Raw genomic sequence first — 14,513 nt, 5'->3', positions numbered from 1 at the left:
GTGGGATCTATCGGCGGAACCCATTCAAATGCTCTTTGAAGAAGGGCTTTCTTCGGCTGTGAAAGACGAACTTTCCCGGGCGCCCAGGGCGGAGTCTATGGACCAGCTGACCAAATCAGCGCTGACCATAGGAGCGCGCCAGGAGGCGAGAGCATTGGAGAGGCGGGAAGGGAAGGGGGAACGTTGGAAGGAGTTCCGCATTCCAGACATTCCAGAGCCAACTTTCCCGCCGGCAGAGCCGATGGAAATCGGAACAGCGCGCGCGCGCGCAGTTTCAAAGCCCAGTGAGGGGGGAAAGAAGGAGGGAAAAGGCGCCCGGAAATGCTATCTCTGCCAACAGCCAGGTCACTTTGCCAGAGTCTGCCCCCAGAGGAAGGAATGGCAAGGGATGGTAGGAGCTGTGGAGGGAAGAGAGGAAGAAATACCGAAGCAAGTAAAAGCCAACGCCTGGCTGCCACCGTCGGGGCACAGCAGCCAGGCCAAAGAGCAGTGAAAGTGCCCACGCCAGAACCTCCTAAACCCGCCCTAGTGATAGAAGTGGCGCTAGAGCTGCCAAACGGACACCCTCTAAAGATAAAGGCGCTGTTGGACTCAGGCAGCTCCTGCAATTTCATGAGCAAAGAGTTTGCAGCTGAACACCAGATACAGACGATCCCTTTAAGCAACCCCCTGCAGGTGACCACGATCGATGGCAGGGAGCTGTTGGGAGGAGAAGTCAGCTTGCAGACCGTCCCAATGATAATGAAGGTGGCAAGGCACACCGAACTGATAGCGTTTAATGTGGCCACCTTGGGAGGAGCTCCCATTATATTGGGGATGAGCTGGCTAGCGTTACATGATCCGCTGGTGGGCTGGCATCAGAGAGTGGTTTCTTTTGGTTCAGCACATTGCTTAGAACACTGCAAAGAGGGAAAGGGTTTGGCAGGGGCCCAAGCCACCCTAGCAGGGACTGAAGTAACGGAGAACGTGAAGGTACCACGACAATACGCAGATCTCCGCGACGTCTTCAGCGAAAGGGAAGCTGACCAATTACCCCCGCATAGACCCTTTGACTGTCAAATCAATTTACTCCCTGGGGCACAGCTCCCTGTAGGCAAGCTGTACGCCATGTCAGACAGAGAGATGCAGGAGCTAAGAGAGTTCATTGACAAGAACCTGAAGAGAGGGTTCATCAGAGAGTCCAGGGCGGTGGGGGGCAGCCCAGTGTTTTTTGTGGATAAAAAAAACACGAACAAGCCGAGGCTTGTGTGTGACTTCAGGGCCTTAAATGCAGTGTCAGAACCAGTGGCTTTCCCTATGCCCAGGATTGACGACATTTTGACAAGGGTCAGGAAGGGAAAGATTTTTACTAAACTGGACCTAAGGGGGGCGTACAACCTGATACGAATAAGGAAGGGGGATGAATGGAAAACCACCATGTTCACCCCTTTGGGGGCATTTGAATATTTAGTTATGCCCTTCGGCCTACAAGGAGGCTCCGCGTGCTTTCAATCGTTTATGAACCACGTCCTGGGGCCTTTGCTTTACAAGAATTGTGTGGCCTTCTTAGACGACGTGTTGGTGTATTCTGAGAATGAGGAGCAGCATGTGAGAGACGTCAGAGAAGTGTTGAGCAGGCTGCAAGCCAACCAGCTGTGGGTGAAACTGGAGAAGTGTCAGTTTCATACCAAGGAGGTGGAATTCCTGGGGTATCGCCTGTCAGACAAGGGATTGGCCATGGATCCCGGCAAGGTCCAGGCGGTGCTGGAATGGAAAACACCCAAAACAAGGAAGGATGTGCAGAGGTTCCTAGGATTTGGGAACTTCTATCGTAAGTTCATCCGAAACTTTGCCCACCTGACGGCGCCCATTACGGACTGTCTCAGCAGTAAGAAGAAGTTCGTTTGGACTGAGGAGGCGGAGCGAGCATTTGAGGAACTAAAAAGGGCCTTCGCCTCGGAACAACAACTCCTGCATGTGGATTTACAAAAACCGATGAGAGTGGAAACTGACGCATCAGACAGAGCTATTGGGGCGGTGCTTCTGCAGCCAGGGAAGGAGGAGTCAGAGTGGAGACCGTGTGCCTTTTTTTCGCGAAAGCTGAACAAATCCGAGAGGAACTACACGGTGTATGACCGAGAACTACTAGCCATTCATGAGGCGTTCCGGAGATGGAGGCACCTGCTAATTGGCGCACAACATAAGGTGCAAGTGTGCACTGACCACAAGAACCTAGAGTATTGGAGGACGGCACGAGTGCTCAACCAACGGCAAGTGAGATGGGCCCAGGAGTTCTCCAAATTTAACTTTGAGATTTGTTACGTGCCAGGCCCAGAGAACATTAGGGCGGACGCTCTCTCACGCAAACCTGAATATTTGGAGGGGGAGGGAGCACCCGAAGAGAGACATGTCATTCCAGAGGACCGCTGGGTGTGTGGGGCGGCATTGGTGGGACAAAGAGAACTGGTAGAGGAAACAGAGAATGATGAATACGCCCAGAATAAGCTCAGAGGTCTTAGGGGTGAGGGAGAGGAACCAGGGGGTTTCGAGGAAAGAAATGGAGCTTTGTATTACAAAGGGGCACTGTATATCCCTGAAGGAGACTTAAGGGGGAGGGTACTCAAGCAGTTGCACGACAGCCCCACGGCGGGGCATTTTGGACAACACAAAACCATGTGGTTGGTCACCAGGGAATTTTGGTGGCCTAAGGTGAGGGAAGATGTACGGGAGTATGTAAGAGGGTGTGAGCAATGCCAGCGAGCCAAAGGGGAGAGGCGGGCACCGGCGGGGCTATTAGAACCCTTACCAACCCCAGAACGACCTTGGGAGGCAGTGTCGATAGATTTTATGACTGATCTGCCGAAATCCAAGGGGAAAACAGCCATCATGGTGGTGGTAGACCTACTAACAAAGATGTGCCACTTTGTAGCCTGCTCGCATGCAGTCACGGCGGAAGAGACAGCGAAGTTATTTGTAGAACACATTTTTAGGTTGCACGGGGTGCCATTGAGGGTGGTCTCAGACCGAGGAAAACAATTTACTTCCAGGTTCGGGAGGAAGCTCATGAGCTTACTGCAGGTGGAGGTCAACTTTTCGACTGCCCGGCACCCTGAAACCAACGGGCAGGCGGAAAGAGCAAACGGGGTCCTCCAGCAATACCTGAGGTGTTATGTCAATGACAGAGAGAATGACTGGGTAGAAAAGTTGGCGCTGGCGGAATTTGCCTACAACAATGCCGAGAATGTGTCCACAGGGATGAGCCCCTTCTTGGCTAATTATGGGTGTCATCCCAGGGCTTTCCCAGGGGGAGAAGGGGAGAGATGGGGTGTCCCGGCAGCCGAGCATTTTGTAGAAGAAATGGAAGCAATCCATCGTCAGCTCCAACTCAACTTAGAAAGGGCGAAGGAAGAATACAAGAGGCAGGCAGACAAGAACCGAAGGGAAGGTGAAACCATAAGGGTGGGAGATAGGGTGTGGCTGTCAACCCAAGGGTTGCCGTTCAAAGGAGGTTGTAAGAAATTAAGACCCAGGAGATTGGGTCCCTTTGAGGTCATTCAACAGGTCAACCCAGTGGCTTTCAGGCTCCGGTTACCCAACCACATGAAACTGCACCCAGTATTTCACAGGTCGTTACTGTCACCGTATGAGGGGGGACGAGAAGGGATGGCCACTCGGGGACCGGTCATAGAAGAAAGGGAATGCAGCAGCCATGTGGCAGAAATCCTCGACGCCAGATGGAAGGGGGATCAGGTGGAGTATTTGGTAGCGTGGGAAGGAGAACCGGAGTCAGAAAACACTTGGGTAATGGCAGAAGATATCAATGACGAGGTATTGATAGAAACGTTCCATCAAAGGTTCCCAAGGAAACCTCAGCCTGTGGAGAGGTTCCGGAGGGAATACTTTGGGACCACCGATGAGGAGGAGGAGTTGGAAGGATTCTCGGAATCGGAAGGGGAAGGGGAGATGGACTCTGAGGAGGAGGAGTACTTCGAGACCAGGAACCGCAACAGGTGGAGAGAAGTGTTCGGGACATCGGAAGATGAAGGAAGTTCATTCCGGGGTTTTGCCTCCTCACCGCCCGTAGAGGAGGGGGCGAGAGGGGATGAAGGGGGCCCTGGAGGGGAGGTGGATGTCAGGGAACTGCCATCGGAAGGAAGGGAAGTGAAAGGGCTCACACAGGTTGGGAGAGACTCAGCAGCTGAAGAGGGAACCAGTAGGGGGAGAGGAGCTGGGCTGAGGGAAAGGGAGCTGGAGGGATGGCTCAGAGACACTTCCAGCGAAAACAGTGGGGAGGTTTCAGGACCTCCTGTAGGGACACCCACTCCTCGCCGGAAACTGTCACGCAGAGAGTCCAGAAGACGTGTTTCCGTTAAGGAGCTTTTATGTTGGAAGCGATTCCGAAAGCAACCACTGTCGGAATCTGCCAGCGACTGACGGAGCCATGTTTAAGGGGCTCCGTTACAGACAGAGGTTTGCAAACTTGACCAAACTCTGAGGGACTAGGATTTTACACACAAGCAGCTCATCGTCCCATCACAAAATGCTAACAGAAATAAGAACAGATGTCAGAGGAACCCAGCAGAATGTACAGGAGCTTAAACAAGAATTTGTAGATTTGAAAAAAAGGTATTCAAGAGGTCAAGGAACAGGTTGCCGGTCACGAAACAAGATTGAAGGAATTGGAAACAGTGAGAGTGCCTGATGTGGAGAGTACCCAACAGGATGTGCTTAATGTAATTGCTTTCTTACAGATGGAGGAATGGGAAAATCAACTGAGAGTGAGAGGCACCCCCCAATTGGAACAAGCTAATCTTAAGGATTGGCTAATTGAGGAGTTTGCAGCGCGCTGGGATTTGGAAAAAGACGAGCTAAATTCTTGAATTGAGAGGGCCTATAGGTTTGGGCCTAAGAAAGACTCAAAAATTGCACATGACTGTATAGTGGTTTTCAAGACAAAGAAACAGAGGGACAATATTTTGGGTCTACACTATAAAAAAAGCCTGAAGATTAAAGACAAGCCAATTGTTTTGTTCAAGGAGATTCCAAAACATTTTCTGAACTTCAGGAATAATTACACAGATTTGGCTGGAACTCTGAGAAGGAAGAACATCTTCTTCAGATGGGAGCTTCCAGAGGGCCTCTTTTTCAAATTTCAAAGGAGGAAACAAAGAATTAGGACCGTCGAAGAAAAAATGAGGTTTTTTGGGGAAAAACATTAAGGAACTCAGATTGGAAAGCTCACAGGCACCAGGGTTTTTTAAGAACCTGGAAACAAGACTTCTGGACTATCTGGATTACCAATTGGTTCTGTTGGGGGACCTGAATGGAGTGGCATCAACACTTATGGATAGAACACAGAGACAGGACGAAATGAATGCTGGCAGATTACGAAAGGCTTTTTTTTGAAATAGTGGATAAATTTGATCTGTCAGATATATGAGAATGAGAAATCTAACATAAAAAGACTTCACATTCTAGTCAGATGGAAATCAATCATTTTCACGAAGGGATTATTTATGGATATCTGTCATGGATGCTTTAGTTGAGATGCATTGCAGGGGTTGGACTAGATGACCCTACGGTCTAGTCTGTGGCTGAAGCATTGCTTTTGGTAACATAGGGAGCTGCCTCATGCCTAGGGGTGTCTGGCTTTCTTGGGGGGGGGGTTGGCCCTCATTGACAGATTTCAATTTCAATGTTGGGGGGGTTGACAAAAAAAATTCTGCTCCGGGTACCTCCTGACCTTCTACGCCTCTGGTTCTTGGTATGGAATGAGAATGTTCTCTCAATGTCCAAAGCATTCAGAGAGAAAGGAAGAAGTAACCCTGAATTTCATGTTGTTGATACATTATAAAAACTGAATGTGCTTTGTAAAGAAGAATGAATCTGGTAACGTGAAGGACAGAAGGGGATATGTATGGTCCTGGCTGAATATTGGGAGGGGATATATTAAGGATAACATTTTAACGTTTCACAGGCATAAGGTTCACTCTTCCTCCAGTACTTAGTAGGGATAATGTTAAGGGGGGTAGAGCAGTCTGGGAAAATGGATATTGTCAAGCTTGTCTTTTCTTTTCTTTTCTTTTCTTTTCTTTTCTTTCCTTTCCTTTCCTTTCCTTTCCTTTCCTTTCCTTTCCTTTCCTTTCCTTTCCTTTCCTTTTCTTTTCTTTTCTTTCTTCTTTCTTTCTTTCTTTCTTTCTTTTCTTTTCTTTTCTTTTCTTTCTTTTTTTGCTTAAAGGAACAGCATAACAAAGAAGACAAAGAGTCTTCATGAATGATTCTGAGGATTGTGAAGTTTGAAGAGAATGCTAGGGTTAAAGAAGATTATATAATTACCATTATTATTCAGAGTGTTGAGAACACATAAAGGAAGACAAATAAGTTGTATTGGAGGAAATATGATTTGAAACTATGATTGATGATTATATGGTTAGATAAAGGAAGAATAACTCAACTTAAATGTCAGGGGACAGCCATTGGAACAAGGGAGGGAGGCAGGGGCGCCGCTGGGATACAGGGAGCCACCAAACCTCTGAGGAGCAGTTCCTTGTCCACTGGTGGGGAAAGCCACACCTTCTTCCACGGAGAAGAGAGGGAAGGGGCCAGCCAAGAGAGGAAAGGGCTTGAGGATGCTGCTGAGAGCCCAAGCGCCTCACTTAGCCCAGCTTGCGCAGAGGGGTGAAACGCGAGGAGGGGAGGAGGAGGCTTGGGGTGCCAAAGTTCTTATGTTGGGGGAGAAGTTGGAAGGGGCCACTCCCGGATTCTGCAAGTGACTAAGATGGACATGAACTTTTTAGATCTGCACTGTAAATAGTTTGCACAATAAAACCTGTAAAAGACAGGTCGGAGTCCTGCCAGCTTACTCACCAGCAACCACCACCAGCATCTGACAGCAATCTGGAAGTCATTGTGGTTGCTTGCGTGTAGCAGGGAAGAGCAGCACGATAAGTCTAGAGAAGAAAGGGAGGCTGGAAGAGCAAGGAGCTGCAGGCGGAGGCGCTGAGGAAATTATGGCATGGAATGTAGCGGCCCTGATGCAGAGGAATGCGGAGCTGGAAACTCACATCACTGACCTCACAGCCAGCCTGGAGGAGCGCAGACTGCAGGAGCAGCAAAGCAAGGCAACTCTGGTGGGGAGAAGGATTCCAGCACTGGTGAGTATATTTGGCGGGAACTCCTAAGAGTACCTTGCTTTTAAGACTGAGATTAAATATTCCCTGGACTTACAAAAGAAGGAATTTGCCAATGATGAGGATAGGGTGGCATGCCAGTTTCATGCTCGTGAGGTCGAGTTCCTGGGGTACTGGCTGTTGGATAGGGGACTTGCCATGGATCAGGAGAAGGTGAAGGCTGTGTTAGACTGGACAAGCCCCAAGATGAAGAAGGATGTGCAAAGATTCCTAGGCTTCAGCAATTTCTACTGAAAGTTTATCAAGAACTTTGCACATTTGTCGGTGCCTATAACTGATTGTGGGAAGAAAAAGTTTCTGTGGACTAAGGAGGCGCAGCAGGCCTTAGAAAGCTTAAAGAAGGTCTTTGTGTCAGAGGAGCAGCTGTTGCATGTGGATCCTTGTGGGTGAAGACAGACACTTCTGACAAGGCCATCGGGGCAGTCCTGTTACAACAAGACGCAGGGGGAGATTGGAGATCTTGTGCAGAACAATTCGGAGCAAAATTACACAATTTATGACAAAGAATTGCTGGCCATTTATGCGGCTTTTAAACAGTGGAGACACTTTCTAATTGTAGTGCAGCAGCAGATCCAGGTGTGGACAGACCACAATAACTTGGAACATTGGCGCACCGTGCGTGTGCTCTGTCAGAGGCAGATTCGATGGGCGGAGTTTTTTTGCCAATTTTGACTTTAAGATCCACTACGTTCCTGGAGAGCAGAACGTGAGGGCAGACACATTATCCAGGAAGCCGGAGTACATGGAAGATGAAGGGGGCCCCATGGCCAGACAAATGTTCCAGCAGAACAAATGGACCTGTGAGGGAACACTGGCAGGGGAGGCAGAACTGGTTAGACTCACCAGAGACGATGATTTTGCTCAAGGGAAATTTAGGGAGCTCAAGGAGGGATGGGAGCAGATGAGGGCTTTGAGGAGAAAGGGGGGTTGTTGTTCTACAAAGGGGCACTGTATGTACCGGGAGAACCCTTGCGGGTCAGAGTCCTCAAGCAGCTCCATGACAACCCTACAGCTGGGCACTTTGGGCAACACAAGACCATGTTGTTAGTTACACGGGATTTCTGGTGGCCCAAGGTAAGGGAGGATGTGCGGGAGTATGTCCAAGGGTGCGACATGTGTCAAAGAGCAAAGAGGGAAAGGGCGGCCCCAGCTGGGCTGCTGGAGCCCTTACCAACACCGGGGAGACCTTGGGAGGTGGTGTCCATAGACTTCATGACGGACCTGCCCATGTCCCAAGCTAAGACAGCAGTCCTGGTGGTGGTGGACCTGCTGACCAAGATGTGCCACCTTGTGGCGTGCTCCCATGCGGTGTCAGATGAGGAAACCGCCAAGTTGTTCCTGGACCACATCTTTTGGCTGCATGGGGTCCCTTCTAGGGTAATTTCTGACCATGGAAGACAGTTCACCTCACATTTCTGGCACAAGTTCATGGGTTTGTTGCAGGTAGAGGTGAGCTTTTCCACAGCCAGACACCCACAGACTAATGGACAGGCGGAAAGAGCAAATGCCATTTTGCAGCAGTACTTGCGCTGTTACATTAATTAGCGGCAGAACGATTGGATGGAAAAGCTAGCACTGGTAGAGTTCACGTACAATAATGCTGAACATGTGTCCACAGGGAGGAGTCCCTTTCTTGCCAATTATGGGTGTCATCCCAGGGCCTTTCCAGGGAGGGAGGAGGATGAATGGAGTGTACCAGCTGCAGAACAATTTGCACAAGAGATGGAGGCCATGCACCAACAGCTCAAGATGACTCTGGAAAGAGCCAAGGAAGTGTACAAGAAGGTGGTGGACAAACAGGAGACTGGGGGAGGTTATCCGGGTGGAGGACAAAGTGTGGTTGTCATCTCAGGGGCTGCCCCTGAGGGGGTGTGCAAGAAACTGCAGCCTAGGAGCATGGGTCCCTTTGAGGTGACACAGCAGGTCAACCCAGTAGCGTTCAGGCTGAAGTTGCTGGATAACATGAGGATACATCCGGTGTTTCACAGGTCTTTGCTGTCGCCTTACAGGGAGGGGCACAGCTTCCTGGAGAGGGAGCAGGGGGTTCCCACCCCACCAAGCATAGAAGAAAGGGAACTATGTAATGAAGTAACTGAGATACTTGACTCTAGGTGGAACGGACACCAAGTAGAGTACCTAGTTGCCTGGGAGGGGGCTCCCAGTTCAGAAAATGCATGGATCCCAGCAGGGTACGTGACTGAGAAGAGAAGTTCCTCACTCTTTTCCTGCACAAGCCCAACCCCCCGAAGTTGTTTTTTGGGGAAGTGTTTGGACCCACAGAGGACAAGAGGGAATATGAGGGATTCCCACCCTCAGGGGAGGGGAAGGGAATAGGGAACAAAGTTGCCGAGGTCTCTGATAAGGAGGAAACTTCTTGGGATTTCCCGCCAGGGCCGGGATGGTCGGGGGGGAGCAGTTTTTGACTCCACAGAGGAGGAGGACGATTCATTCCTCGGGTTCCCACCCTCTCCTGCCAACTCCAGTGAGTGGGAAACAGCTCTAGACCCCACCGATGGGGCAGGTTTTTTTGAAGGGGGTTGGATGTCAGGGGACTGCCATCGGAACAGGGGAGGGAAGCAGAGGCACCGTTGGGATACAGGGAGCCACCAAAACTTCAGAGGAGCAGTTCCACATCCAATAGTGGGGAAAGCCACACCTTCCGTGGAGAAGAGGGGGAAGGGGCCAGCCAAGAGAGGAAAGGGCTCGAGGATGCTGCTGAGAGCCCAAGCGCCTCACTTAGCCTGGCTAGCCAGGAGGCACACACGCTACTTCCGTCGCCCAGCTTGCGCAGAGGGGTGAAACGCAAGGAGGGGAGGAGGAGGCTTGGGATGCCAAAGTTCTTATGTTGGGGGAGAAGCTGAAAGGGGCCACTACTGGATTCTGCAAGTGACTAAGATGGACATGAACTTTGTAGATCTGCACTGTAAATCGTTTGCACAATAAAACCTGTAAAAGACAGGTTGGAGTCCTGCCTGGTTACTCACGAACAACCACCACCAGCACCTGACATTAAATAACTGAAGAAATGTTATAGTTACGGTAAATGAAAATCTAAGCAGGAATTTGCACAGCCAGTGGAAATTGAGGAAAGGATGGGGAAAGTATGTTATTGTTTCTTTTCTCTCGTTCCTTTGCTGTTAACACCTTGAACGGGGAGTGGGAGATAATCAACTTTTAAATTTGTTGTAAATTTGAATTAATTTACCGTCAATTTCCTAAATCAATAACAATTAATTGACACAAGAATTACAGCCCACTCTAGAGATCAAAAGAAGCCCTGCACAGGTCTCCCTCTCTCACCTTGGATATCTGGATGACTTGCCAGGAGGAGAAGTGCCCATTTCATAGAACTGGTGGTTGTGGATGTCCCTGCTACAAAGAGCCCGGAAATATTAAAAGCCATGTTTTCTTCATCATAGGTGGACTCTGGGTCGTTTTTGCTCTGATTTCGAAAATGGGGAAAGTGACATGTCATTTACTTGCATTGCAATCTGTTCTTCAGCACTTATTTTATCTTACTCCCCCTGCTCCTATTAGCATACCACCAACACATGCTTCATGAGGGGTGAGGTGTCTTCTTACACTGCCTGAGGTGACATAGGAAGGTGCCACCTCCACTGCCCTGCTGTCACTGCCACCTCCCTTATTTTGGTTACATAGCAGTGCCACAATGTGGTAACAACAACAATGAGGACAGTGGGATCTTGCAAGCGTTTGGTGAAATCTTGCAGGAAGCTGCCACCACTCCACTTCTCCACTACTGGCAGGCTAGGATGCCTCCTGTTGCCATTCCACTGCCCAAGGCAGCTGCCTCAGCCTGCCTCATGGGTGGGCTGGCCCTGTGCTTCGTAGCTGGTTGTGAAAAGAGATCCATGTACACATTTCCTGTGTACACAGCGGTAGCTGCTGGTGCTGCATTTGAGAATCTGCGGGTTGGGGTAATAATCCAACACTGGCAGGTGAAGACGGATACAAAAGAATCTCTCTGGCAGCAGATATTCAAAATGTGCATTACTTAGCACTAAACATATTTAATCATTCTTTAGTCACCATAGAGTATTCAAAGATTGTTCCAAGGAGGCAAGATGAAAAAATATTTTGACCTTTCTGGTGTAGGAATAAATGAGGTAGGAGTTTGAAGTCATATTTAGTTTAGGAACATTTTCTTTAGAATTTGTTTGGTCCCCTGCTGATGAAAGTGAAAGTGCATCCTCTTGCTATGCATTGTAATGTGTAATGAAACAGCTGCCACAATCCACTTGGTGAGTTGGCCATTCATACTATTTGGGCATTCTTTGAGATCCAGTGTGGTGTAGTGGTTAAGAGCAATAGACTCGTAATCTGGGGAACCGGGTTCGCGTCTCCGCTCCTCCACATGCAGCTGCTGGGTGACCTTGGTCTAGTCACACTTCTTTGAAATCTCTCAGCCTCACTCACCTCACAGAGTGCTTTTTGTGGGGGAGGAAGGGAAAGGAGATTGTTAGCCGCTTTGAGACTCCTTCGGGGAGTGATAAAGCGGGATATCAAATCCAAACTCTTCATTCTCACTGTTTGGGCACCACAGGCAACATTTCAGTGGTGAGTATGTTCCCATGAGTTTAACAGGGGTTTTCAAACGTATTTGCCCACTGCCCTGTTGGATCCATCAACTGATCTCCAGTGCCCACAACCCTAATAATAAAAAAATTATTCAGAATAGTGGTTTGCACAACTCAATAAGAAAAATAATAATCCAATAAATCTGGGAAAAAGTAACTCAATGTCATTTTCAACTGAGATTCAGGGAAAAAAATATTGGTGTCCTTGGAAGAGATTAGCATTCACTTATAAAAGGGAATATAATGATTCCTTGGATGAGCAGCATTCAGTTTCAAAGCAGATACTTACTTTCTCCATCTGAAGTAGATAGAAATCAATGAAATCCTGTGGATCATGCAGAGACTGATTCTCCTTATGCTTCTCTATCTCCTCCTTTGCAAATGAAAGCACCATCTCTGTGCAGGACAAGGCCTTCTTGTGGGGCCCTGGGAGATGTTTCATGAGCCATGGGAGCATTTCATAAAGCTAAAGGAAAGATAGCAGACATGCCGTCATTACCATGAGGAAGCTTGGTCATGTAGTTCATGAGTCAATTCATTTGAATTAGTACTTAAAAGATTAGTTTGAGTCTTCCTGAGAAGAAGGTAGGTGTCTGCAGCTTCTCTTGGATCTCACAATGACTGGTTCTGGGAAATATCTCTAGCCGAATATGTGAAAGAAAACTAGGGTCAAAGTATTTTTCTAGCTCCCAGGCTTCATTCAAAACTGGGCACAATCCCAGGCCATTTGTTAGGAGGTGGGGGTGGCTAGAGAATACAGATGGGGAGACATTCAAGTCAGTTGACATTTAAGAGTGAATTTGCCAAATATGCAAATTGAAACACAGCCATCCTTTGAAATGTGCAGTTCTACAAATCTTGCAATGCGGTTTTAAAATTTATCTTTCTTTATTTTATTTTATTTTATTTTATTTTATTTATTAAATTCCCCAGTTCCCCAGTCAAGAAATGCCCATCTCTTCCTTCAAAAATTCAAACAAAGGTGAGAACTGTTTCCTAGTTCTGCTGGATCTCTCAGCGGCCTTGGACACCATTGATCGTAACATCCTTCTGGACCGTCGAGAGGGGCTGGGAGTTGGAGGCACAGTTATGCAGTGGTTCCGCTCCCTTCTCATAGGCTGTGTCAAGAAAGTGGGGGGGTGAGTGTTCAGACCCCTGGGCTCTCACTTGTGGGGTGCTTCAGGGTTCCGTCCTCTCCCCCATGCTTTTTAATATCTATATGAAGCAGCTGGGAGAGATCATCAGGGGGTTTGGGCAGTATGCCGATCACACCCAGCTCTAACTCTCTTTTAAACCAGAACCAGTGAAGGTGGTGAAGGTCCTGTGTGAGTGCCTGGAGGCGGTTGGAGGATGGATGGTGGCTAACAGATTGAGGTTGAATCGTGACAAGACAGAAGTACTGTTTTGGGGGGACAGGGGGCGGGCGTGTGTGTGGGACTCCCTGGGCCTTAATGGGGCAACTGCGCCCCTGAAGGACCAGGTGCGCAGCCTGGGAGTCATTTTGAACTCACAGCTGTCCGTGGAGGCACAGAATAATTCTGTGTCCAGGGCAGTGGTCTACCAGCTCCACCTGGTACGCAGGCTGAGACCCTACCTGCCTGCGGACTGTCTCGCCAGAGTGGTGCGTGCTCTAGTTATCTCCTGCTTGGTCTACTGCAATGCGCTCTACGTGGGGCTACCTTTGAAGGTGACCCGGAAACTGCAATTAATCCAGAATGTGGCAGCTAGACTGGTGACTAGGAGTAGCCACCGGGACCACATAACACTGGTCCTGAGAGATCTGCATTGGCTCCCAGTACGGTTCCAAGCACAATTCAAAGTGTTGGTAAAGGTAAAGGTAAAGGTAAAGGTAAAGGGACCCCTGACAATTAGGTCCAGTCGTGGCTGTCTCTGGGGTTGCGGCGCTCATCTCGCTTTATTGGCCGAGGGAGCCGGCGTTTGTATGCAGACAGCCTCCGGGTCATGTGGCCAGCATGACTAAGCCGCTTCTGGCAAACCAGAGCAGCACACGAAACACCATTTACCTTCCCGCTGGAGCGGTACCTATTTATCTACTTGCACTTTGTGTTTTGAACTGCTAGGTTGGCAGGAGCTGGGACCGAACAATGGGAGCTCACCCCGTCACAGGGATTCGAACTGCCGACCTTCTGATCAGCAAGTCCTAGGCTCTGTGGTTTAACCCACAGCGCCACCTGCGTCCCTCAAAGTGTTGGTGCTGACCTTTAAAACCCTATACTGCCTTGGTCCAGTATACCTGAAGGAGCGTCTCCACCTCCATCATTCGGCTCGGACACTGAGGTCCAGTGCCAAGGGCCTTCTGGCGGTTCCCTTGCTGGGAGAAGTGAGGTTACAGGGAACCAGACAGGGGGCCTTCTCAGTAGTGGCACCTGCCCTGTGGAATGCCCTCCCTTCAGATGTGAAGGAAATAAGCAGCTATCTTATCTTTAAAAGACATCTGAAGGCAGCCCTGTTTAGGGAAATTTTTAATGTGTGACATCTTGGTGTATTTTTTGTCTTTGTGGAAGCCACCCAGAGTGGCTGGGGAAACTGAGCCAGATGGGCGGGTTATAAATAATAAATTATTATTATTATTAAACCTTTAACAAGGGAGCTTTTCCTCTTTCCTAGTTTTCTCATGAAAGATAAATTACTTACATTTTCTGAATAAACCTCTCTAGCAAACACTTCAGAGGTTGGGTCTCTTCCATTTCCTTTCCTTACAAGAACTTTGTTCCCAATAACAAAT

General features: G+C 48.9%; 2 protein-coding genes across 3 annotated transcripts in view; one reads left to right on the top strand and one right to left on the bottom strand.

Moving 5' to 3' along the window:
* LOC308478401 (cytochrome P450 2J4-like) overlaps positions 1 to 14,513 on the top strand; it is a 439,957-nt gene that overhangs the window by 305,290 nt on the left and 120,154 nt on the right. The gene's annotated exons all lie outside the window — the stretch shown is intronic.
* LOC308478392 (cytochrome P450 2J5-like) overlaps positions 1 to 14,513 on the bottom strand; it is a 39,605-nt gene that overhangs the window by 15,505 nt on the left and 9,587 nt on the right. For both annotated transcript variants that reach the window (XM_081008080.1, XM_081008081.1), the window contains 2 exons: positions 12,057 to 12,233; positions 10,470 to 10,611 (listed from right to left, as the gene is read on the bottom strand). In XM_081008080.1, the coding sequence (XP_080864206.1) occupies positions 10,470 to 10,611; positions 12,057 to 12,233 (319 nt within the window). The remainder of the gene's footprint in view (positions 1 to 10,469; positions 10,612 to 12,056; positions 12,234 to 14,513) is intronic.

This window comes from Podarcis pityusensis, assembly GCF_964106645.2.
Source record: "Podarcis pityusensis genome assembly, chromosome: 5".
In the NCBI taxonomy this organism is placed as follows: domain Eukaryota; kingdom Metazoa; phylum Chordata; class Lepidosauria; order Squamata; family Lacertidae; genus Podarcis; species Podarcis pityusensis.
Note: the sequence above shows the minus strand (reverse complement) of the source record. Positions and strands in the feature narration are given on the sequence as shown.